Here is a 24,401-nt window from a genome sequence, read left to right on the forward strand (position 1 = left end):
GACGGGAGAGTAGATGTTTCGCCATTGATGTATTGTTTTAATGCAGCCAGAGCAGCTTTACCTCAATGACCCGTATACAAGTTACATAACAAATGTTTATATTTTGTTTTACAGTCAAACACTGCAAGTATAAGCCCACATAAGGAAATAAAGAGACAAAGTGTGCAGGAAGCTGTGTCAGTCAAAAATATAGTCCAAAAAAAACCAGCTAATTTTTTCCCCAAAACTGGTTATTTGCGTTATATTTGGCGGCCACCTCAAAAAAGATGGACATGTTGAATGTGAATGGACTCGTGTAATGTAGCTCATAGACAGACACAGCGCCGTTATAAACGTTTTGATTTCTTTCCACTAGAGGGCGCGATTTAATTTATCGTTACGGAAGTGCGCTGCGCCGCTCAGAGTCCACGAGTAAACAACGCTGTATGGGATCGCTAGGTGTTAGCTTCAAATGTCATGCAATATTATGTTATTGCGCCCGTTAAAAGTTACAAGCGAGAAATCCCAAGTAGATAAGAGGTCATACGAAGTAACAGTTTTATTTTTGAGTTTTTTAGTGTCATGATGAACGCGGAGCGACGTGAGGACGTTGTAATATTTGTGCTACGCTAACCTAGCCTGCTTCCAAGCTTTTTGAATAGAAGGTAGAACGTTTTACGTGGATAATATCATGGCTGCGGGAGCGTCTTCTGGCGGTTCTCTGGAGTCCACTTTAGACAGAAAGTTTCAAAATGTGACCAACACCATGGATTCAATACAAGGGCTGTCTACCTGGTGCATCGAGAACAAGAAATACCACAGTGTAATTGTGCGCCAGTGGCTCAAACATGTGAGGAAAGGTGAGTGCTGAACATGACACAAGAGGCTGTAAAGTTAGATGCACACGCACAGATAAACACTATTACTGTAACACAGGAGGAACTTTATTTGCTGAGGCTTGTAAACAAATATGCACTTTAATTTCAGTAATAGTGTAGTATTTTTGTAACAGGGATGCTCATTTTCAATTTCTTAAACGCAAAACTTTGTCTCCGTGGAGATTTTATTGCCTTGCCTGACATATTCCACAGTATGGCAATGAATGTTAGACTATGGCATAACCTTATCTGCCTTCATGGAGACAAGTGGGTGATGCCACCAGGCCACTTAGGTCAGATCTGTACAGAGGCGAGGCCGCTCAAAGTAAGAATGCATGCAAGTATTTTTGAGTAATAAAACCACATGTAATTTAATATATGCAACATGGACACATTAAAAGCCATACTGTGGAACATTCGAGGGCAAATCAATAACTTCTCTATGGATACACTCGGGAGTCAATCGGAATTTGTTCAACCATGTACACTTCCATTTTACGTGATTATTGTTAGTTTTAATGTTATGTAATCAATGTACAGTACAAACCTTATATTTATAATTTTACAGTGAAAGAATACAGCTACCCTAGATGGACTTCATAACCACAAAACAGCCATAAACCTAAAACATAAAATATAAAATAAATGAGCAGGTTTATATAGATGTCCTTTTGGCTGTAGTGTGTGAGTTACATTTTTCCTTGATGTCTTCCTTGCTGCAAATACAGTGGTGGACTTGCCATTAGGCAACAGCTTGATTTGGGGCCCTCCCCCATCAGAGGCCCTTCCACACTATCATTAGACCAAAGCACCAAAACACTTTTCCCACAGTGTTACAAAAAGAAAAAGGCTAACAAGTACTTTTTGAATGTGGAATGTATTTTAGCTATCTCAGCCATCCCCCCTCTGGCACTAGAATGGACTAGTGCATGAGTGCACACTGAGTGGGAGGAGCCCTGCTGGGGCTACGGTAGTTTCAAAGATGTTTACAAGCCAGACAGGCACCAACATATTGGATTTTATCAGTGGCTTTTGTTTTCAGCATCTAATGAAATATTTTTGAGAGGCATGAGGAGGACTTCTGTGGGGTAAGGTTGACTCAGAATAGCTTAATTTCCACTGATTCGCTGTGGTGCAGATTGGTACGGGCCGCAAGTGTCTCCACTGTCTACAGTGAACCGTACCAAGTGTCTCCACGGTATGGATTACTTCAGCTAAGGCCTGGTTACACAAGAAATAAGTTGACAAGACAAGAGAAAATGCACACTCAAGGCTACAAAAAAACTATATGTTATCCTTGTTCTCTACATGAGTGTGAATGAGCAATGAATCCGCATAAATTAATGTATTGTGTGTAGGGATGGGATGATATACGGTAATATCGCTAATAATGAGTAAATATAAAAGTTTGTAAAATAAAGTTAATAAAGCTAAAATAGAAAATATAGGGGAGGTGTAGAAAACATACAATATATTGTAACCTATATAATTAAATAAAATTACAAGCTAAATTTGGTGAAACATGTTAAAGATGCACTATGTAACTTTTGGTGAGCTTTTTGCTTTGCCTAAAATATTCCACAGAAGAGCAGATTACTCTTTAAGACCAAGGTACAGGCCAGGTCTGAGCAGAGAAAGACACACAGTGAAAATGCTTTTATTTTCTTTTTGTCCATAAAAACTACAATTGATTAAATGCAAGATGGATATTTGGAACAGTGTAGGCAATTTAGCATCTTTGTAAAGAGAAACCGCTTCCCTACTAGAAAAGTTACATATTGCATATTTAAACTGCTCCAAAATACAGGAAATGTTTTTTGTTTTTTTTTATTCGGGGGGGATGCCCCCCCTTTGTTTAATGCTGTTTACATATAAGGTATTAACCATACACAGCCAAAAGAACCACTATGTTACCCCATTTTAAAAAGCTAGAGGTGCTACCACTCAAAAGCAAAACAGTTGCCTATAGGTAATGGCTCCTTATGGGGAGGGCCCCCAAATTCCTAAGTCTGACAGAGTTAGACATATCTGCACAGTGACAAAGGGCACTTTTGTTGCTGATTGGAGGTACAACATTTTGACATGTACAGTTCAGTTTGTGTTTAAATGTCATCAGTCAGGTTTGTTTAGATTTGAACGGCTGAACTTTTGAGTTAAATGCTGACATTGTGTCTATAAACAAACTATTGTGCCACTCTTATTAGATTATCATAAGATTGCTTTGACTTTGCTAAAACATTTCTTTATTTTTTGCTCAAAACAGTTGATTACAACATGTAGAGTAAATCTCTTTATTTAGCTGGCAGTGAGGTATGGCGTGTTTGTATATTTTTATTTGAGATTATTGGTTGGGTTTGGAGTCATATGGTTAATAGCTACAAACAGGCAGGCTGCAATAGTGGTGTCAGTGTAGACCTGTCACAATATTGCTGTAGAAAATGTAGACAATAAATGATAATATTGAATGGCATTATTCCACTGACACAGTAACCCTAGAGCAAGATTATCTCCCTGATTAGTTGATATAGTATTTAATGTCACAGGCCTAGTCACAATACTAAACCTTCAAACTCTATTTTGATACACGGTACAGATTTTGAGACAAAATGTTGTAATGTAATTTTCAACATAAATAATAAAACTTTATTTTATATTACCATGTGGCCTTATCTGTGTAATCCCTCAGTCATCCAGGTTGGTTCCATAGTGGTCTATGGGCGTACAGTAGTCTTTGTGGTCTTATACTTGTTCTGCAACTGATCAAGCTCTTCTACAGCTATTCAGGAAAGATTCATTTCTGTTCTGCTCAAATGAGTATCTAGTTTTACTAGTACAAGTTTTAGTATCGATTAGTATCTAATTTTCCATATTTTTGACAATCCTAACCCTATGCAAAACTCTAGCTTTTAGTTCTTGGCCTGCAAGAATGATAGACATCTATATTAGCTGGGATTGATTTGTAAACTTTCATAAATGATAGTATTTATTGATGTTGTAAATGGGCTGTGAAATTAATTTATTATTTGCATTTATTACACCCAATGATTACAAAAAATGACATTATCGAGAATTGAAAATATTATTAATGCCAAGTCTGGAGTGTTCTATGCACAGGCCTCTGTTTCTGTGAGTGAAAACGGCTTGAACAGTGGCTCTCAAAGAGTGATGGGCTGATTTTTTTTTTTTTTGCCTTTACTGATATCCAATATTTGCCTGCACAGCAGCGACTGCGCAACAGTAGAGAGCATGGGGTATTTTAGATCCATGAGTGAATTCAGGGAGCGGAGTCTAGTTGTGTGCGAGAGCACAGAAGACCACAATGATGAAAACAAACCAGTAAAATAAATCAATAAAAGATTGCGACGAGAGGCGAAGACATGGAGGCTGAAGTGAACAGCACATGGAGCTCTAAGCACAACACGGCAGGATAAACACGTGTAGATGTTCAACTCTTATCTTAGTGATGGGAAATAACTTTATTTTCTATTCAATTAATTCATAGACACTGTAACTGTAGTTCACATTTAATGTGGCCTGTTTACAATACAGTAAAGTAAATTGATAATAAAAATGTTGTGGAAAAAATTACAATTCTCAATGAAAAGTAATCCATTTGCGAAGCTCAGTGAGTTTTGAAATACAGAAAAAGGTTTGTTCTTTGTTACAGCAGATACAGAAAGGACAGGGCCCAGGCCTGCCCTTGCCACAGACTGGCACCTTTTGGCATCTCCTGGTCCTTCCTCTACTCCCCTAGTTCCCCAGTCTAAGTGCCCCTGAGCATCTCAGCTCTGAGTATCTTATACCAGAATGACAATGCTAAATACATTTCAAAGCAGAGTGACTTTTGTTTCACACCCATATGATGAAGAACTTTTACACTTAGACAGATAGAACAACAACGGATTTCCTGTGGGATGGAGTCAGAGCCTTCACACATGTTAATGTCTGGTCTGGGTCTGACACACTGACACAGATCAAATGGGTTTAACGACGTACAGTAAGAATATTTTCTTCACAACATGAATATACTTAAATTTCCATCACAACCAATATATGCTTATAGGATATTTTATACAAGGTAAAATATGTATAGATTACTTGATTAATCAAAGTAAATTATTACTTACTCAATTACTAAAATAATCGATAGCCCTACATAGCGCAGCCCACACATTTATCTTAAGTTAAGTTAAGGTAAGGATCACAAATTAACTTTTCACTTTTGTGAAAATAACAAAATGTCTATCTGGTATATAAAATTATTTGTTATATGTTGTGTAAACATACAGCAATATAATGCTCTCTTATTTCCATTTTTACTCATTAATCTGTTCAAAAAGGGCACACAGAATGAGGAAGCACAAAAATACAATACCGATATCGAAGAATTATATCAATATCGGCAGATATATCAATGGATCCCTACTCAAACCTTTCACAACCACAGAAAAGATTTGGCTTTCTGAGTACCACCACCAGATCTAAATCAAGTATATTCCATGTTCAATTGGGCTAAAAAAAAGGCCTAAAGGTGGACTACATAATTTCCACTGTAATTCTAAACAAGAAATTATCCAAAGCAGAGCAAAAAAATTGATAAAATGAACTGTAAATTAGGCTAACTCCTATATGAATGATGTCCAAGTAACACCTGAAGGATCTCACATACCACAGTTTGAGAAACACTGGACTAGAGGGTTTTCACTTGGAATATGTCCATTGCTCATTGCACTCTAAATGCGTCTCCTGCATTTCATCTGTTTGTTCTTATTTTCAGCCCACTGATGCACTACACTCTTCGTCATTTTAATAATCTTCCCTTGCTGATTATTATTTTTTCCATAATCAGGCCTTAATTTATTAGACAAAGTTGTTAAAACTTAGAAAGTTGTTGTTTTACTCAGCTCTTTTAATTTTGAGATAATTCTGTAAATGATCTATTCTGTAAATGATAAGCCATTGTGTTGCACTGTGGCTTTATTTGAATCTGAAAATTGATTGTTTTGCATTGTGAGAATTTGGAGCCGTTTTTTTGTCTTATCTGAGTGGTGCCGTCATTGAATATCTATGCTACCTTTTCCTTGGAGCAGAATTATACGATTTTGTGTAATACGGAACAAAGAAACCAATACGTTTTGAGACATTGTTTCTTAAAGTTAAATAGTAGTTAATAATACTGATAATAGATTTATATTAGGAAATTATTGACACTGCTTTTATTTGTTTGACAGCCTCTGCCTCTCACAGACTGAACCTACTGTATCTGGCCAATGATGTCATTCAAAACTGTAAAAGGAAAAATGCCATAGTTTACCGAACAGCTTTTTCTGAAGTTCTGGTTGACGCTTTTTTGCTGATCAAGTAAGTCATTTATTTTATGTTTTATTAGACTCTGATAAACTTTATTGATCCACAAGGGACACAATATGCCACACAAGACAATAAAATAACAAAATGCAAAAATGATAATAGAGTTCAAATGACAAAGTAATTAATGCAGCAAAAATGACTTGTGTCGAATAAGGCACAAATATACAGAATTTTTTTAGTAGAATATAATAAAATCTAATGAATATCAAATACATCTGGGCTAAGAGGTGGTGGGGTAAGGTGATCCGTAAGTCTGTCACGATAACACATTGTTAATTGCGATATATTGATGGAGTAAATATAGATGATGAATTATGTTTTGAAACCAAACTGTAAAGAAGAATTATCCCCCAAAAAGTGTCCTAAATGTACAATGTTGTCAAAAAACGTGAGATACAATAAATAAATCTCAGAATGCAACACTAATTAGTTTGTTATATAGAAGTTCAACAGCTCCACAGCTCAAATCTTCTCACTTCTTCACCGTGACATGCCTAAAGATATGGTACAAATACAGTGCATTAGAAGTGTCTTTGCTAGCTGCTCTCTTGTTTTTGTCAGTTCTGATGGAGATGCCAAGGTAATAAGATCTGTGGAGAGGATATTGTCGATTTGGGAGGAGCGAAGTGTGTATGAAGGCAACCTTATATCTGACCTGAGGAGTGCTTTGGTCAAAGAAGAGTCACCTCCAGAGACACCTGTCGAACAGAAAAGTAAGTTGGATCAATCTGACTATAACTATCTAATAACTATATTATTGTCCAAATGCATATGGAAGTTTTGAACACACACCTCACATTTAAATCAAAGGTGCACCAAGTAACTTTTCTGGATGGAGGTCTGCCATCTGCCTGTCTCCATGGAGATATTGCTTTGCCTGGAATGACCCATAATATGGCATGAAACAAATCTTTCTTGCATCAATTCAGTTAGAGATGTTTCTATAGCAAAAAAAAGAAGACAACACAATTTCAGTTTTACATTCATCTCATCTGCACCTTGGACTGGTGGCATCAACTGCTTTTTCCCCCAGAGATGTGGAAATTTCCAGGCAAAGCAATAACATCTCCAGAAAGTCAAGCAGATGGCAGAACCTCCACCAAAAAAGTTACTTTTTTACTTTTTAAGTTAAGGACATTTTTTCTTGACTTTTTCTTGCCAAGTATCACCTCAGATTTGCTTTTAGATTTTGCACATATTGTTGGAATTAGTATTTTTACTAAATTAAAATGAAGAGCTCAACACACACAGACACACACACACACACAGACACAAAATATCTAAATATAACCTTGAACCTCAAAATACCTGTCTCTATAACCACCAGTGGATCGTGAACCACAGGTTGAGAACCTCTAAATGTTTCCAAACTTTTGGCCCTGTATGTAGACTATTGTAATTTTATTTAATTTGATTTACTTTTCTGCAGCACCAATTGAATCTAAAGCTGAAATACGCTCTAGGATCGTAGCTGAGTTTGTGGTAAGAATAATGTACCATAACAATGAAATTACTTTGTTTTCACAATAGTTTGGGAGTGTGTGTCTGACTTCTGTTTGCTGTAGCCTCAGGCCTTTATTGACCAACTGTCCAAGTACCAACGCTCTGTGGACGAGGTGGACCTGAGAGAGAAGCAGCTGACCGCAATGAGGCTCGACATCTGCAACACCGAAACTCTCAAGAAACTTAAAGGTGGCAATTTAAACTTTCACAATATTATTATGGATTATTACACTTAAACTAATTGCAAGCTACTGGGTAAAAAATGCATTGTATGTGGTTGCTGTGGTATGATTAAAAAGTAGAACTGCATTGACCGAGATCCTTTGCTCCATTAGCAGCCAACAGAAATTCAAGATTATGAAAATAAGTGGGCAAAATATCTCAAAATGCCGTAAAAAGAGCAGATTAAAAGTAAAAATCAGAAAAAGGTTGTATCAGGAAAAAATAGGAATGTGAGCTAAAATGAACTTATGTTGCAATTGTGGGTAATTTTACAGTCATTTTATACTTTCTGATACTTAAATCTCAATTAATTTAAAGACATTTTTGGTACATTTGTGTTGACATAATATCTGAAGATCAGTATTGGAATTCTCCAGAAAATGTGTAATACAATATTCATTTTAGTCCATTTCTTAGTAATAAATGAAGATTGCTTTTCTGTTGGTTTAAAAATGACATCTGAACAACTGAGTTGATGTTGATGATGTTTACTCCATGTCTAGGGACACAAATGACCAATTTTCATGAAATATTAAAAAGTAATGCCACATGTATTACCTTTTTGTGTTAATATACTTATAACAAAGCATATCAGGGCACAAACTCCAACCCGAATCTTTCATTTTCATTTTTATATATATATATATATATATATATATATATACACACACCCCCACACACACACACCCCCACACATATACACTACTCAGTAATCCTGAAATTTTTGACATACTATAATAATAATAAATATTTTTTGGGTCAAATTTTCAGGATATATATATATACCGGTATGTATATATATATATATATATATATATATATATATATATATATATATATATATATATATATATATGTATATGTATATATATATATATATATATATATATATATATATATATATATATATATATATATATATATATATATATATATATATATATATATATATATATATATATATATATATATATAAACGCATCCTGAAAATTTGACCAAAAAAATATTTATTTTTATTATAGTACGGTATGTCAAAAATTTCAGGATTACTGAGTAGTGTTTACCATGGGTTTTAGACTGACTATGTTGACACAAAGATAATTGATTTCAATCATTTAATCTCATAGAATTTGTGTAGTATAAATGTTGCTTTTTGTACTTAATCTTTAAGCAGGTTTTTTATTGTATAATTGAATGTAATGGGCAAAAAGTGTGATTTATTTTTTTTCATGATGCCAAAGGTTGTTTTTAAACTGTGTTGGAGAATGTTAGACTATGGGGGGCATAGTGTCCCCTATTAATGAAAAACATTGCTGAACTTGTTTTGTTTTTTACAGATAAAGCTGGAGGAAAGAAATTTTCCAGAGACTTTGAGGAGGGAAGTGCACAGCTCCAAGAGTTTGTGAAGTTTCTTGAAAAACAAAATAAAACATCAGCCCCGATCCTGGAAGCTTTAACCAACGCCAACGTCTTTTATGAAATGCAGTACAAAGAAGTCAAGATTGTAGCAAATGTGAGTGAAGACCAAGGGTTTAATATTTGATGAGCAATATAGTGAAAGTCAATAGGCTGGTTTTCTCATTTTCTTTGTTGCTTTATTTTAAAATTATTTGTTTGTTTTTTTTCAATCATCTATGCCTTGGTTATTTTAATTTTTTATTTTATCCATGGTTTAGTTGTAGTTAAGACCTGTTTTAGTTTTGTTGTCAGATTTAGTCATTTAGTCTAAAATTTGAATTCTAAGAAAAATAAAACCTAATACTCAGTAACATAATTGACGATATAATACAATATAATATTATCTTCAACACAAAACGATAACTTGTCTAGTTGTTCTATGTGGTCTTGCACTAATTCTGCTGTTCATGTGTATTAGCTTCTTGTTATAGGCAACATTTTGAGGACTTTTTACCATTCAAAAGAAAGGATATTTTGTTTTAAGTTATTAGGCTAATTGCTATGCTAATGGTCCTAATAGATCAAGAGAATGGTCAAAAGTCTCTGTCAAAGTATTTTTTTCAGTATCACTACATGAATTATATGAATTCTTGTTCAAGTTGTTCAAGCAGTTTTATTATCGATTAGTCTGTTTTTTGTATGTTTTTTTATTTGTTTTTTTTTTATGACAGCTGTTTAATCCTGAACAGATCTGATTTAGACCTGTTCTGCACCTGGTTTACATCTGGTGGTGCTTTGAAAACTAAATATTTTCTTAGCTGGTATTAATCTAAAAAGTTCCAGATCCACTAATATACAACATTTCTTTCTGCTTCATCCCAGGCGTACCAGACCTTTGCTAACCGCGTGAACCATTTGAAGCGTAAGTTGGACAGCCTGAAGGCCACTCTGCCCAGCCTGGATGACTCCCCCCTGCCCTCGCCCTCCGCAGATGCCCCCTCTCCCACGGGCTCCGAGTCCCCCTTCCACAGCCTGTCTCTGGCCCACCCCGACCCAGACCTGGACGGCTGTGCTCTGGATGACGATGCAGAACCTCCAGCTCCCAGCCCCCTGTCTTCACCAGGGGGGTCCCCAAAACATGCAACGATCGGCGCCAGCGACAATATAGAGGTGGAAGACATGGAGCTCTCTGATGAGGAGATGGTCAGCGGCGGTATTATAGGTGAGGATTTAAAATGATAGTTACTTTGTTCATTTCATTTAATTTGTTCATTCATTTCCATGTCAATCAAAAGAAATTATTCTATTTTATAATTATGACTTCTGAGCATCATTAACAAAATACAAATCCCCTAGCCATCTGCAAGACAGTGACTGTTAGCTAATTAGTCATTAGTCAATATAATCCCTCATTTGCCCTAGAGCGGTCCATGTTTGAAGTTTTCTACCTTTACCTTTTAACTACCTTCAAAACTTTTTTTTGCCTAATTAGTAGCTTCACTTCTCATTTTCGCCAGACTTTATAAATGCTTCAAGAGAATATTATAACTGACAAGTTGTTTTCGATATCAATTGCCTTTGTAATCATTGTAAATCATTTTGAAATTGTAAAGAGACTTGGACATGCTGTATAAGATATATGAATTAGATTTGTTCTATTATACTCAGTGGTTATACAAGTTTTAATCACACTGCATATATATATATATATATATATATATATATATATATATATATATATATATATATATATATACACACACATATATATATACACTGACTTAACTTTGTCCACTGGAAGTTCCTGTTATGAATGAAAATATTAACAGTGATCCTTATTATCAATCTCCTGTATGGACAACTGTGTGTGTGTTGTTTTTAGCTGTACTGTACAACCAATAAATTAATGTCTTTTATTTTAATATGATGCATTCAGTCCTTACAGGTCTGATTAAAAATGCTGTACTTGATATTTACTATGTTAAAAACTCAAACTTATTTGTCACTTACCTAACACATCCCTAGCCTCCTACTTATTTACTGTGATAAGTTTCTATGTGCTTTTCACAACTTTCAGAAGCCAGAGCAGAGTTTTTCAATAATACTGACAACAACTAGCATGGTAACAGCACACTGACTTTTGCTTACTGGTTCACAGATGAAAAATGATTTATAATTGCATGCAGACAGCACATAGCTGTCTAATTTAGATTTTAAGAGCGGCTTTTAAAGTACCACTATATCTGTACTGGGGTAAGACAAATTATTCTTTATTATAAAGACAAAATCAGGTACAGGCCCTTTAAGGTAGTAGTACTAATGTTACTGATGGAAAGTGCCAATAGTTTTATTTTTATTGATATTTTTAAAGCTCTGTATGTCTGTAGTTATGATTCATGGTGTCATTCACTCTGTGATAGTGGAAGAGCAGACTGCGTACCCCGGTCAGACAGAGGTGCCTGGTCCCACCCCTCAGAGCTCAGACTCATCAGTCGTCCCACAGCCGACTGTCCCGGAGGTCGCCCCCCTCGCTGCCCCCCTCACTACTCCCCGCGCGGCCGCAGTCGAAGGTGTTGACCTGGGTAAAATTGGCTCTTTCCTCAACAGTTTGAGCTCAGTCATAAAGAACACAGGTGAGTGCTGCTGCCACTGCTGTGTGGAGGGGCAGCTCTGGTTATAGATACATTTCAGGGACTAGTGTTAAATAATAAATGCTTTCAGATTACATCCTCTGAATTTTAGAACGCTTCATACCATTTATTTTACACGCTGCATAGAAGAGGCATCTCTCCGGAGTCCTGCACATGTAGTTTTATTTGACAACTTTCAATCTTCACAATTCAAATGATTAAAGACATCATTTTACATTGCCTTGCCGTCTTAAGCAAATGGCTGTCCTTTGACAAGGTTCTGCTCTTCTGATTGCACAATGAAGATCTTCTATCTGGGATCACAATATGTATTATAAATATCAAAACATTACCTTTGATCTTGCAAAATGAGTTGTCAAATGATATGGTCTATGAATTAAACATTTTAATAGTATTACATTTTTTTCCTGTCTATACACTTCTATATGTAAATCTTAACAAGGATTTTTTTTTGTTGACTAATAAAAAAAAAAAACAGATTGTGCTGGCTTTTTTTGAACATCTAATGTACAATTAGTTTATTTTGGAGTAAGGATGTTACAAAATCAAACCTTTGTTGCGATTATTGTAAAAAGAGTTTCAGTGAAATCAAGATTTTGGAAAGATAAAGTAAAGTTAATGTGTCAACCAGAAAATAAAAAAGCACTTTTTGGATCTTTTTTTTTTTTTTGTGTAGTAATAATTGAAATTGCTTGTTTTTAAAATCATGATTCTTTTTAGTTGTATGATTATATCGTGACCTGAATAATCACAATTATCAATAATAGCATGGGCATGACATCCCTATTACAAAGTGTTTGAAAACATAAGTAATATGCAAGTGAAAGCACTGCATTATGGTTAGATAACTGTAACTTTGCTCATCTTCCTAACACAGGACCCTCACAGGACCCTAAAAACCCCTCGTCCGCCTCCTCTTCTGTGGATACTGCCTCAGCCGCTATCGCAGTTCTGCAAGACCAGAACTCTTTGTCCAGACTCCTCTCCAAAGTGGACATGAGCGCATCAGACCTGCTCAGCGCACTCACCAAAGTCCAAGCCAAAGGCGGACTAGAGGGTGAGAAGAACTATACTCACACCTATTACACACCGTAACATTATGACATTGGATGGGTGGAAAGAATAATATGGAGGGCCACTTAATCATAACACCTATTTGTGGGTGGTATATATTGGTGGGTTTCAGATAATGTGATGATCTCATACTGCCAGGAGGGGACAGTTTTTCCAATTGATTGTGTGGTATTTTTGCTAGAAACATCTAAATGTTTATACACAAAAATGTTGAACCTGATCATTTCTATTAGAGGAACTCGCCACATAAAAAAATCTTTCATCTGTATTAAGTCATTGCCCAACTGGAATGTGATGTCATCTGAAGCCCACCAATATGGCGCTAAATGAAGATTCTCCCGAGTTGATGTGTTCAAAGCCAGAAAATGACCAAAGACAGCAGACATTTTGAGAGCTAAAGTGTAATCGCAAAACCACTGGTTCAGAGCATCTTTAACCCATAAGAACCCAGACCCATTTTTCCTTAGAGGAGAATTATGTGGGATATACCACAGACCAAGTGGACCACATAGAACACATTTCTGCGAAGTGTTTGGTGGTGTCACCGTGGGATCTTATGGGTTAAAACCAATGCTCTTGTTGAGTGTTCTTGTGTTGAGTCTGTAGGGGTCAGTATTTATCAAAATTACTCAAAGGAATAAACTGAAAGTCTTTTGTTGGGCTAGATGATATGACAAAAAAATTGTTTTGTTTGATTTGAATTTTTTATTTTATTTTTTTCGTATTAATCAATCGCAATTTTTATCTTATTAAAAACAATTGGTCAAAGTATATCACAGAAGATAAAAATATTTATAGACAAAAGTTACTAGGCAGATGGTTCGTATCATTATGACTCCTAATAATGGGTGACTGTATATTTCATCACGCATGCCCTTTGGACATGATAAACAATATAATTTTGAATACACATTCATCCCAAAATTGTTGTTCCCACAGGTATCTCTTCACTTCTTAACAGCCCTTTGCCTCGTTTGTCCAACTCTCCAGCTTCAGGCAAGAAACAGCCTCCTCTCTCCTCACAGACAGTCTCATCCCCCGCAACAATCATTTCAGAGACTTCCAACCAATCGCTTCCCTACCAAAGCCCCCCTCAGACTGAGCCTCCCCCCTCTGCTTTAACCGAAGCAGAGACCTCAACATTATCTGACAGTCTAGAGTCCAAAATCCACTGCTTCCTCCAGGGAAATCCAGCCTTTAGCGCGTTTGATTTGGGGCTTGAGTCGACTCCGACAAATGCAGCAAGTCCCGCTCAAGAAGGGACCCCTGTGCGGGATGAGGGAGGGAGTACACCCACACAAGACGAGGTAATGGACAAAACAATGGTAGGACTTAATCCCAATCCAGTTTCTACTGGAGAGACTAGTAGCATTCTTCCACAGCAACCTTCAGTTGTTCCTAATGGCCAGTCTTACCAGCCTTATCCTTATGCTGACAATACAACCCAGTCAGCTAGTACAGCACCACTTGCAAATTACCAACAAATTTTGGCACAAATTGGTGATGTACCCCCCAGCGCTACCACAAACATAACAAATATTGTAGAAAAAATCAATGAAAGTGGTTGGTTTGATGCCATTTACCCAGAAGGCAGCTCTCAGCAAAGTTTAAATGTGCCTTCAGGCTCTTTGGAGAGCACGCAGCCTGGACAGTTCCCATATCATTCTGTGCAAGAGCCACCAGATGGCACTCCTATCGACTACTACAACCCCCCTGGTACTTCAGGTTTAGCTACTGGTGTCCTGGAGCAACACCCAGCTCCCATTGAAGAGGCAGCATCAGGTGTTAGCAGTTTACTCAGTGGCGTTATAGTCCATGACCATCAACACAAGTCCGCTTTTCATGCAGACAATCCACTTTGTGACCCCCTCCCCCCAGAATATTTAGACGAAAGGCGATACCATGAAGATGAAATGTATCACCGTGAACGTTTTCAAGAAGATCCTTACGGGCTTCCGGGTGAGCCCTATTTTGGACCAAGAGTAAGAGGACGCTTAAGTCCACCCCTCTCTGCTTCAGAAGATGAATATTATGACTACCAACATGGGGCAGCACCGTTACCAAGGAGACCACCACTTCCACACCATCCTGATATGAGGATGAGGGGGATGAGACCGCCCCTCAGGCCTCCTCCGTTGGGACATCACCCAAGGGGGCACCCAAGACCTCCGTTCCCAGGCGGCCGAGCTCCGGAGCCCTGGGTAAGAGGCAAAAGACCGGGGCCAAGGAGAGGAGGAGGAGGTCCCAACTTTCCCCCCAAAAGACCATTTCCCCCGCGACGGCGCTGAATCGAGGAGGTGAGGGGGTTAAGTGTGAAATGTCCAGTTTGAAGACACAAGATGCACCAGAGATGTGAAAGGAGACGACCAGAAGAGAAGACAGAAGAGTAAAGAGAATAAGAGGTGGATATATAATATAATTCACTCTTTGTGTTATTGGTTCAGTCTAAACACGTGCTTCTGATCAGTGAAGAGTGCTGAGTGCATGGGGCGAGTGAGTGCATGGTCAGAGTGAGCCTTCAGTCGCTGTCCGGGGCAAATGAAATCGTAAATAGTTATTTTTGCTAAAAGTAACAACAGAATGTAGTTGATGCAGTTTTTTCTGCTGTTGTTTAGTTCATAGTGAATCTTTATCTATAAGCTGTATCCGGAGCCTTTGGTAAATTATCAATTTAAAATCAGACTTTGGAAAGAAAAATAATTGTTTGTTATATTAATAAGTTCATTCGTGTACAAATTTGGGGAAACATTTTTTATTTTACAAGTGAATGTAATATTTGTAAAACTTTGCTTTATAAAAAAGTGCGATATATCGTTTCGGCGACATTTTCTCGTCTCGTTGAGTTTCTGAAGGAGAGCGGCACCAGTTTAACATGAGAGAGGGGGGGTATTTTGCAGCCTCTGAAGAAGTGCGTCCTGGATGAAGATTTTCATCTTCAGTTACATTTTACATTGTATTCACAAATAAAATCTGAGTTTGAAAACCTGTCTGTTTTATTTCTTTGAACCGTGGACATTGTCCTGAAAGCATCCAAGCAAACCCACACCACAACTCACCAAAACATGTCACTCAAATGTGAATTCTTCTAGAAGTAAACCCTGAAATGCAGTTTTTGTCACCGAGTAAGCCCAGTGCCGGTCATTGACATCATTCAGATGATTCAAATTAACATTAAAATGAAACACTAGTACTAATTTAGCAATAAATATTTAATGTTTCAGACAATTGTATGCTTTGCACATTAGAAGATATTATTTTGCCTCTAGCTTGTGCATTCTCCAAGTTACTGAGATTGTTTAAGTGCATTCTGAGCTGTGGGTCTTTTGCCTTAAATGCTCCTACTTAAGTTCACCTCTTATTCATGCCCCATCAGCCTGCGCCTCTGGTTAACCACAGCCAGTGTTTGTGTCAGACTAAACCTGAGTCTCCTTGAACTTGCTCTGTCTGAGCGCAGACGCTGAGGGCAGCTTAATTTAGCCCTCAGACAGACACCGGCTTCAATATCAGGCCACTTTAATTTAGAAAAACACAAACTTTACAGTTTTCCATAATCACACAACAACTTCATTATAAGGCACTTTGATTACTTCAGCTTTTACTGTGAGGGTCACAGGGAAAGGTGAACTACTAGATCATGATTTGAGTATTAACTACCTTTAGGCTAAATTACTGCTGCCAGTAAATACTGGCACTCAAAGTGATGCTCAAGGATATTCCTTCTCAGTTCAAAGCATTTTCTTGGGTTTAATAGCAAGTGTGTAGCAGAATTATTAAGGAATGAGTCTATAGCTGTAAAAAGTGGTAGCATAACATTTGAAAGCATTTAATGTAGTTAACTAAGTCTTACTGTTATACATGCTTTTACCGCCGTATAGTATTCAGAGGTCAACTCCAATAGGGAGATCTGCTTCACTGCAATAATCTAATAATTTTCTACCGACAACTAGATTATGAATAATACATATGCATTCTTTTAATGTTATGCATTTAAAATATCCTAGTATTAAAGACGTTCACAGCCAAATCCGCAGCGCCCCCATTACACCCCATCGTGTTACAAAATGCATTACCACATGCATACTATATAAAGTGATATGCATAATACCTACTTCTACATTTAAACTGAGTGCAAACTAGTTTGTTGTCAGATTATTTATCTAGGATATGTATCAGATTTGATCTATGCCCCTCTCAAAAGTTCAGATGGCATTAAACCTGCACTTATAGTTGGTTTATAAAAGTTACTGGAAAAGTAATTCTTATGCAATATTAGTTTTTTTGTTGTGTGCCACCTTCTTGCGTCCAATGGTATTACCTGTGAATGTTCCACACCATTAAACTTTCCTTACATGTTAATAATTGTTCCTATATTTCTTGGAAAAACATGCCTTTTTTTTTTTTTACTGAGTGTGGGCAGCCTCTCCACAGATCTGTCCTGTACCTTGGCCTGGTGGTGTCATCTGCTTGTGTTTCAGGAGATTACCAAGTTTAATGTCGTACTGTAATGCATGGAGACTAGCAGGAGGCGGAAAATGTACATAGTCCACCTTTAAAACTGTAGAAATACAAAGGTTCATAAAGTCAGAAAGTGGAAGGGACAAAAAAACACTGAAGGGAATGTGTCTGGTTTTACTTTATACACCTTTTTTTTTGCTTGTCATTGTAAAGAACTAGACTGTGGTAGGCTGCATAGATGCATCTCTGCTGTCCAAAATCAGTCTTTTTACAGTTGTATCTAGTTCATATTGTGTGTCCACGTGTTTCTATATTTGCATCTGTGCCTGTGTTTTCAATATTAATGCTGATAAATAGTTGTTTTTCTTTGCTGTTTTTGAATGTCACTCGTGCTAACCCTCGCTCCTCCTCTACATGTCTTCTCCTCAGGGACTGCTGCAGTTCTTTGATGTCTCTGATTTGACGGAGGTTTTTTCCATTCCTTTTTGTCGGAGCTCCTCTTTGAATCCTGCCGTGATTTCCCAGTGAAAAATACCTCTCTGATGTCTACCAAAGCATCAGCAGCGGATGTGGCCATTTAAGTAAGTTTTTTTTAGACCAGTGGTTCCCAATCTTTTTTATCGTGCGCAACACCAAAGCATTGTCTCATCACACTCTTGAGTACCACCTTTATTCTGTAACGGTATTTTTTTTTTTTTTTTTTTTTTGTTCTAAAGTTGTTTACATATATAACCAATTATAACTGTTATATTATCTTATTTGAATGATAAAAATTGTACTACAGAGACATTATTAAGGAACATTTTAGATTCAAATATGCTTCAATGCCATGGACCTCCAGGGGACTGTGTTCCTCTGGTTTTGGTTTTAGACCATGCAAAATACCCTACAGGACATCAATACAGCCAATACACTGGCCAAATATTGTATTATGAAGTGATGGTGTGTGTTTTTTGTAGATATGAGGGTTTGAAAAGTGTCAGGAACGAGTTTAGGTAAGTATAAAACATCTTGATCAAACACAAATTATCTGCTATAAACCACTTGCCTTGAATATCCAGTACTCTTGAGATATTTATTGCGAGTACACACAAATGTCAGTGTTTTAAACTGTACACTATGCAATAAAGTGTTTTGATAAAATCTGATACTGTGTGCTTTTTAGTATAGGTAATGTGCTGGTGTATTAAGAATTGTATAGTTTAGTCTAAATGTAAATTGAGTCCACTCCGTTTATCAAAAATGTTTAAAAAATGATTAAAATGTTTTGGCCCTTCATACTACAATATACATAGAGAGGTCATGGAGTGAGTTTTGAGATTATTGAAATAGTAATCTGATTTCTTTCTGATTGTTCACACCTGTGCAGGTTTTGAAGTGAAAAATTAAGCAAATTAATACAAATAAAAGAAAAAATGTTAAAGTTTGAAGGAGTTACTTTTAAATGTATGCTCCTTCGTCTTCCGAATACAAGTTATTCTACAAATCCACTGATAAACCGACACACGTCACAAGTGTGTCGGTTGTGTGCCCCCCCCCCCACACACACACACCTATACCAATCATCAGATTTAGTTATTAGGTTTTCTATTCTGATTATTTGATTTTTTTCTTCCAATGCAAATGCACCCAGTGAAAGCAATATCCAAATTATGTCCACAGTAATAAAGAAAATGTAATAACTATGTAACTTCAGGCATATTACTCTGCCTTTAGCTTTGATTAAGCAATGGTGTGTATATATAGAGCTGTGGTTTTCAAAATGGGGCTCAGTTTTGTGTCATATTCCTACTTAATTGCTTTGAACATGTGAGACTTTATACCATTGTATGTAAGTTACTCAATACTTGACTTACAAACACAAAACCATGAATGAAACTTACAGTAGGTTTACACATTTATTTCCACAAGGAGCAAACTATATGCATAATTAACCTAACACCTTATTTCACCTCGTTATAGATTAATTAAAACATTTATAAAGCTAAAGCCTTTAACAAAATAACATCCATGCAGCAAATTGATGTCTTCCCCTGCCTTTTCTTTACAAGGCACTCAATTGATTACAATCACCCAGTTTCTAATATAAGTTATTGATCGTTCAGAGGCAGCAAGCTCCAGTTTAATATGGCTGTGTACATTGCTAAGTGCTTTGACCTTTTCCTCACAGACCTCCTATTCACAGGTGGTTTCCTGTCCTTAAAAACGACTTTTCTCTGTGCCAAAGAAAGAGAATAAAAACCCATCCATAAACCAGTTGAAAGGCTGCAATATTGGGTCACATAAATAAGACAATACCGCCTAAACCACTCGCCACATTTTTTATTTACGTCTCGTCACCAGATGTCGTTGTTCTTTGCTGTCTGCGTCTGCACGATCATTGTGAACATATGCGTAAATCACGTTTTATGGAGCGCGCAACGTGAAAACATGCACCGGCCTAGATCAACCTTTTCAAATGGGGTTAAAAGTGTTCACGCCACGCCTGTACACAGTGGGCTCTCACACACAGAGGTACTGGAGGGCGGTAGGCTGGGTTATTGAGGGATTTGAGACTCGTGTGCCAGATGGTAGTCTTAACTTTAAGCTGTTGCGGCGATCATTGCTGTTTGCTTGGGGAAAAAAGGGAATTAAAGTTGTAGTCAGAGCGCCACGTGACCAAATATCTAGGTTCAACAAACATGAGATATAACGTTAATCTATCTGTGTCGTGAATTGCTTTTTTTTTCTTTCTTTTTTGAGCCAACCAGGTTCAGATCGTGACTGCTTTGAAGTGCGTCGTCCTGCGCATGCGCCGTGGTGCTGCCTGCTGTCATGTGGGGTCATTGTTTACATGCTGCCGAGATTTCACAGAGGGCGTGCGGACGTGCCTCTTTACTCCTGTCACACCTGTTTGCTCAGAAATGCAATAAAGGGTCGTGTGAATGATTTCTGGAGGTTTTTAGAGGAGATTGGGGTCGGTAGAGACGATGGTCCTGGTTTGACTGGGATCGTTTCAGCACCACGGCCAGCTCCGGGGAGAACAAAAGGCGGATTTGCATCTTTTGATGCCAGGGAGTGTCCCAAAATTTGTCGTTATCTACAAAAACGGAAAATTTTGTGGATGTGTTTTTAACGCCAATTTACCTCTATATTTCACTGTTTGTAGGCTATAAAAAAAATCATGGCATTAATAAACCAAATGGGGAATCTTAAAAGAGACTTTAACAGCATTTGTAATTGTATCCCAAATTATTTTCTCTTCTCAGTAATCCACTTGATTACTTGTATTTGAGTGATTCATGCTGTGTTTTTCTCAGTTGTTTTTTTTAAATTATTATTATTAGAGTTTTTTCAGGTTTGTTTGTTTGTTTTAGTTTTTTTTTTTTTTTTTTTTTTTTTTTTAGTTTTTTTTTAGTTTTTCCTTAGAGGGGATATTCTAGGACAGTTATCCATTTGCTTGTTTTCTGTCGAATGACTTGCTTGTCTGTTTCTCTTTCATTGTTGATTTTTTAACTTTATGTTGGTTAAATCAATTCTCATGGTCAAGCCTAAGAGGCGACTGCTGTTGTGATTTCGGGCTTTACAGAAATGAATTGAATTAAATACTCGCTTGAGTAATCTTTATTCTCCTGGAACTAAGACACCATCGCTCCAAAAATTCCTGTTTATGTCAACACAGTGTAAAGTCTGCATTTGCAATGAACCACTAGTCTCCAAACTGTAAATATAGGTTAATACAATAAATTTATGTCTTCATCAGCCTTATTTAAACTAGATCTAAATGCTAAGTCTGATGACACAACTGACATTACCTGATCCATGACAGAAATTTGGTTATGATCTTGTAATTAATTCAACCATATCAGCTAAGGCATATGCATATTCAGCTCTTTTTGAATAGTTATATGACCTATCTATTTGGTCATGCACACGTTTAATTTGCACTTCAAATAATGCCATACATATTAGAACATTAGAACATATTTCAGTGACTGGATCGTGCGCCTCCGTCTTGCTCTTTTGCGACGGTCCCTGATTGCAGACATCGGCTCGTCCTACCCAGGGGAGGGATGGGTTTTTGAGATGGACAGGGAGGGAGACACCGGCTTACGACGTCAAAGCACTATAGACGCACACAACACACAGAGCAGAGAGCGGAGAGGAGCGGGGACAACCAGACTGCCTATTCCCCAAGGTCCTCTCACGGCAAGCCAAATTATCGCCCTCTTTCTCCCGTGTCTCCTATTTTAGACCCACCAGCGAGGTTTGTTTAACATTTTTAGAGTAGATTTGACTGCCAAAATACGGAGCAACTGGGAGTGGGAAGCGCACATGACGGAATAGAGGACCGTCGTTGGATGTAAATTGTGTTGTTTTACGCGCGGGGCCTATAACTTGTGATTCAAAGGCGCGCTCATCTTAAAGACAAATGAACTGAATCGTTGACAATTGACAACTACATCAAATCGTGGGGAAAGAAAGAAGAGAGACACACGAAAGGCGTACTACAAGTCTTCGCCACGAGTAGCACCACAGGTATGTTGTTTGGCAATTTATTCCCCTTTTTGTCCTCTGTATTTTTTGATTGAATGCGCGAAATCGTATTTGTGTCATCGTTATTGTAGTCACAAAGCGAGTGCAGGTCTCCAGCTGTGATGACTGTCATGTTTCATTTGAGGGGGATCGGCCTAGATGTGATTTAAATGCCAAGGAAAATGAATTCAACATGTCTTTTCTGATTATCTTTGCTTTTGTGCATACATTTGACACATTTCTATTAGTTCTATCAAGTGAGATAATGGTTTGGATGACCACTCAACTCCTCCCTGGATGAAATGGCAAATGTTATTCACAAAAACTGAACCTGCCCTGCTTTTATTTATGTTTTGTTTGCAATTTATTAATCTATAGTTCAGTACTTGTAAAGGGCAAGTCCACTCTCCACTTATATCTTGCCAAATTTGCCTGAAAAAACATAGGATAATTGTTGTCTCATATAAACTACTTGCTTTTGAATTGCATTACAACGCCACTGGGACCTCAGAAGCCTACCTCACTTATAGACCTTGACACAACCATTAGTCCCTATCTTTTACTGTACAATGAAAGATGACAAGCAGCCAATATGTGACGACTTCTTCTATAGAAAGCATTACTCATTCATATGTCAAGTAAAACGCTAATACAAAGGTCTATTTGATTGACTTTAAGATACGTTTTTTTTTTTAAGTAAGCGGGTTTTTTAATCTCTAAAATGACTTGTAAAACGATTTCAAGGCTATGGAAGCTACATTATAATGGCAAAGGCAGTATTTATAGCCTGCGAATGAAAATTAAATATTTATGCTAAGTTAAATGTTTTATTTCTTTTAGTTAATTATGTAACAATGAGTTGCATATTATCTGCCAGGTAGTTTTTGTGTGTTTTGGCCTTGTTGATAATTCTGAGTGGGGCGATTTAAACATATAGTCTATACGTGAACTATGAAAATGTGTTTTCTACAGCGAAATTAGATGACTATTTGCAGTCTTTGTGCTACTGTGGTAAAGACCTGTTGTGCTCAGAGTGTTTCCAGATGCTGCTAGCTGTGTAATGCCCAGTAGAGATTGCATGGGAGATCATAACTGTCCTTATGGTACGCTACTGTTTGTCCATGCAACATAACGAAATGTAATATTGCCTTTTCGTCCATTTGATTTGAATAGTATTGTCAGATGGGCCTTGATGACTTGGGTTGATCATCATCCACATCTAAACAAATTAGCATGAAGATTTACACCGTACAGAGCTCTATTTGAATTTGAAATGATAGTTTTACCTGTCAAATCCCTTGACCAATGAGCAACGTTATGCTATAAAAAGACTTGTTGACTCATTGTGGTTTGCTCTGCATCCTTTGACATTGTGCTGTGTGGAAAAAGCCAGATGTAAAGGTAATATTTGGGTGTTGTACATATGTATTTTGATTGGTCCTGTTATATAGATGGTCATTAAAACTGTCAACACTACATTCCGACCTTGTTAGTAGTCGACATGGGTCATTTTTAAACTTCTGTATTTTTCATGTTCTAAAATCTCTTGCAATCTGATTCGGCACCTCCCCGCTCGGCCTCCTGTTCTCACCTCCTGTGTGGTGTGAAGTCAGACCCGCAGGCTCCTGTCTGCTCCTCCACACCGCGTCCAAATCACTGTGTCCCTCCTCCAGGCTGCGTGATATGAGAAAAACATGCAATATCAATGTAGAACAGTGCACCATGTAACCGTATCCCAAGTAAACAAATATCACTTGAGATTTTGTTTCTTGTAAATCTGTTTGGAGTATAATAGTCAAAAAGTTCAGTTTTACTCATGATTTCCTCTTTTTAGTCCTGGTTTCACCCCTGGTTTGGTCTTTGTTAAGTTTGCATTTTGACACACTTTAATGAGTAACCGATTTATTGTTAAAGCAATATTGAAAAATGATCACATTGTCCTTCTTATATTGTGCTGCCCTGATGTCCTTATGTGTTTATTATTGTAATATGCGATATGTTTATCATTATACTATTAGGATACAGAAATATTTGGTACCCCTTTATAATAACTGTACCTGAATTTAGCCTCAATGGCGCATGAGCAAAGACTTAATTCATAATGAACAAATAGTTTATTAAGAATGAGTCAGGCTTAGTACTACTTAAGGCGTTAGGAGTTAGAAGCATATTAATTTTCATTTTAATATTTTTTGTTTATGCTTTATCAGGACTAATTAAGGTGTAGTTATTTAAAGTGGTACTGGTTAAGTTTGCATTTTGACTCACTTTTATGTTTAACCATTTCACTGTCAAAGTAATAGTCAACAGAGTTATCCATATCCACGGTCATATTTTTCCTCATCTTGTGCAGCCC

At 37.1% G+C, this 24,401-nt stretch overlaps 2 protein-coding genes across 4 annotated transcripts in view; both read left to right on the forward strand.

Moving 5' to 3' along the window:
- The first annotated feature begins 354 nt into the window (after positions 1-354).
- rprd2a (regulation of nuclear pre-mRNA domain containing 2a) lies at positions 355-18,677 on the forward strand. Of its 2 annotated transcripts, XR_004542018.2 has the most exons (12): positions 403-839; positions 6,089-6,218; positions 6,789-6,940; positions 7,657-7,709; positions 7,793-7,919; positions 9,290-9,465; positions 10,233-10,572; positions 11,771-11,983; positions 12,879-13,058; positions 14,015-15,477; positions 17,960-18,111; positions 18,490-18,677. XR_004542018.2 is itself a non-coding variant. In XM_033975307.2 (10 exons), the coding sequence occupies exons 1-10, from the start codon at positions 671-673 to the stop codon at positions 15,361-15,363; spliced, it is 2,889 nt and encodes a 962-aa protein (XP_033831198.1). In that variant the 5' UTR covers positions 355-670; the 3' UTR covers positions 15,364-16,149. The 2 variants fall into 2 exon arrangements, 1 of the variants encoding a protein (XP_033831198.1); XM_033975307.2 differs by lacking the exons at positions 17,960-18,111; positions 18,490-18,677 and having other exon boundaries at positions 355-839; positions 14,015-16,149.
- Positions 18,678-21,641: 2,964 nt separating this feature from the next.
- celf3a (cugbp, Elav-like family member 3a) overlaps positions 21,642-24,401 on the forward strand; it is a 55,081-nt gene continuing 52,321 nt past the window's right edge. For both annotated transcript variants that reach the window (XM_033975203.2, XM_033975204.2), the window contains exon 1: positions 21,642-22,048. The gene's annotated coding sequence lies outside the window, so the exon portion shown is untranslated. The remainder of the gene's footprint in view (positions 22,049-24,401) is intronic.

This window comes from Periophthalmus magnuspinnatus, chromosome 11 (genome assembly GCF_009829125.3).
Source record: "Periophthalmus magnuspinnatus isolate fPerMag1 chromosome 11, fPerMag1.2.pri, whole genome shotgun sequence".
Lineage (NCBI taxonomy): Eukaryota > Metazoa > Chordata > Actinopteri > Gobiiformes > Gobiidae > Periophthalmus > Periophthalmus magnuspinnatus.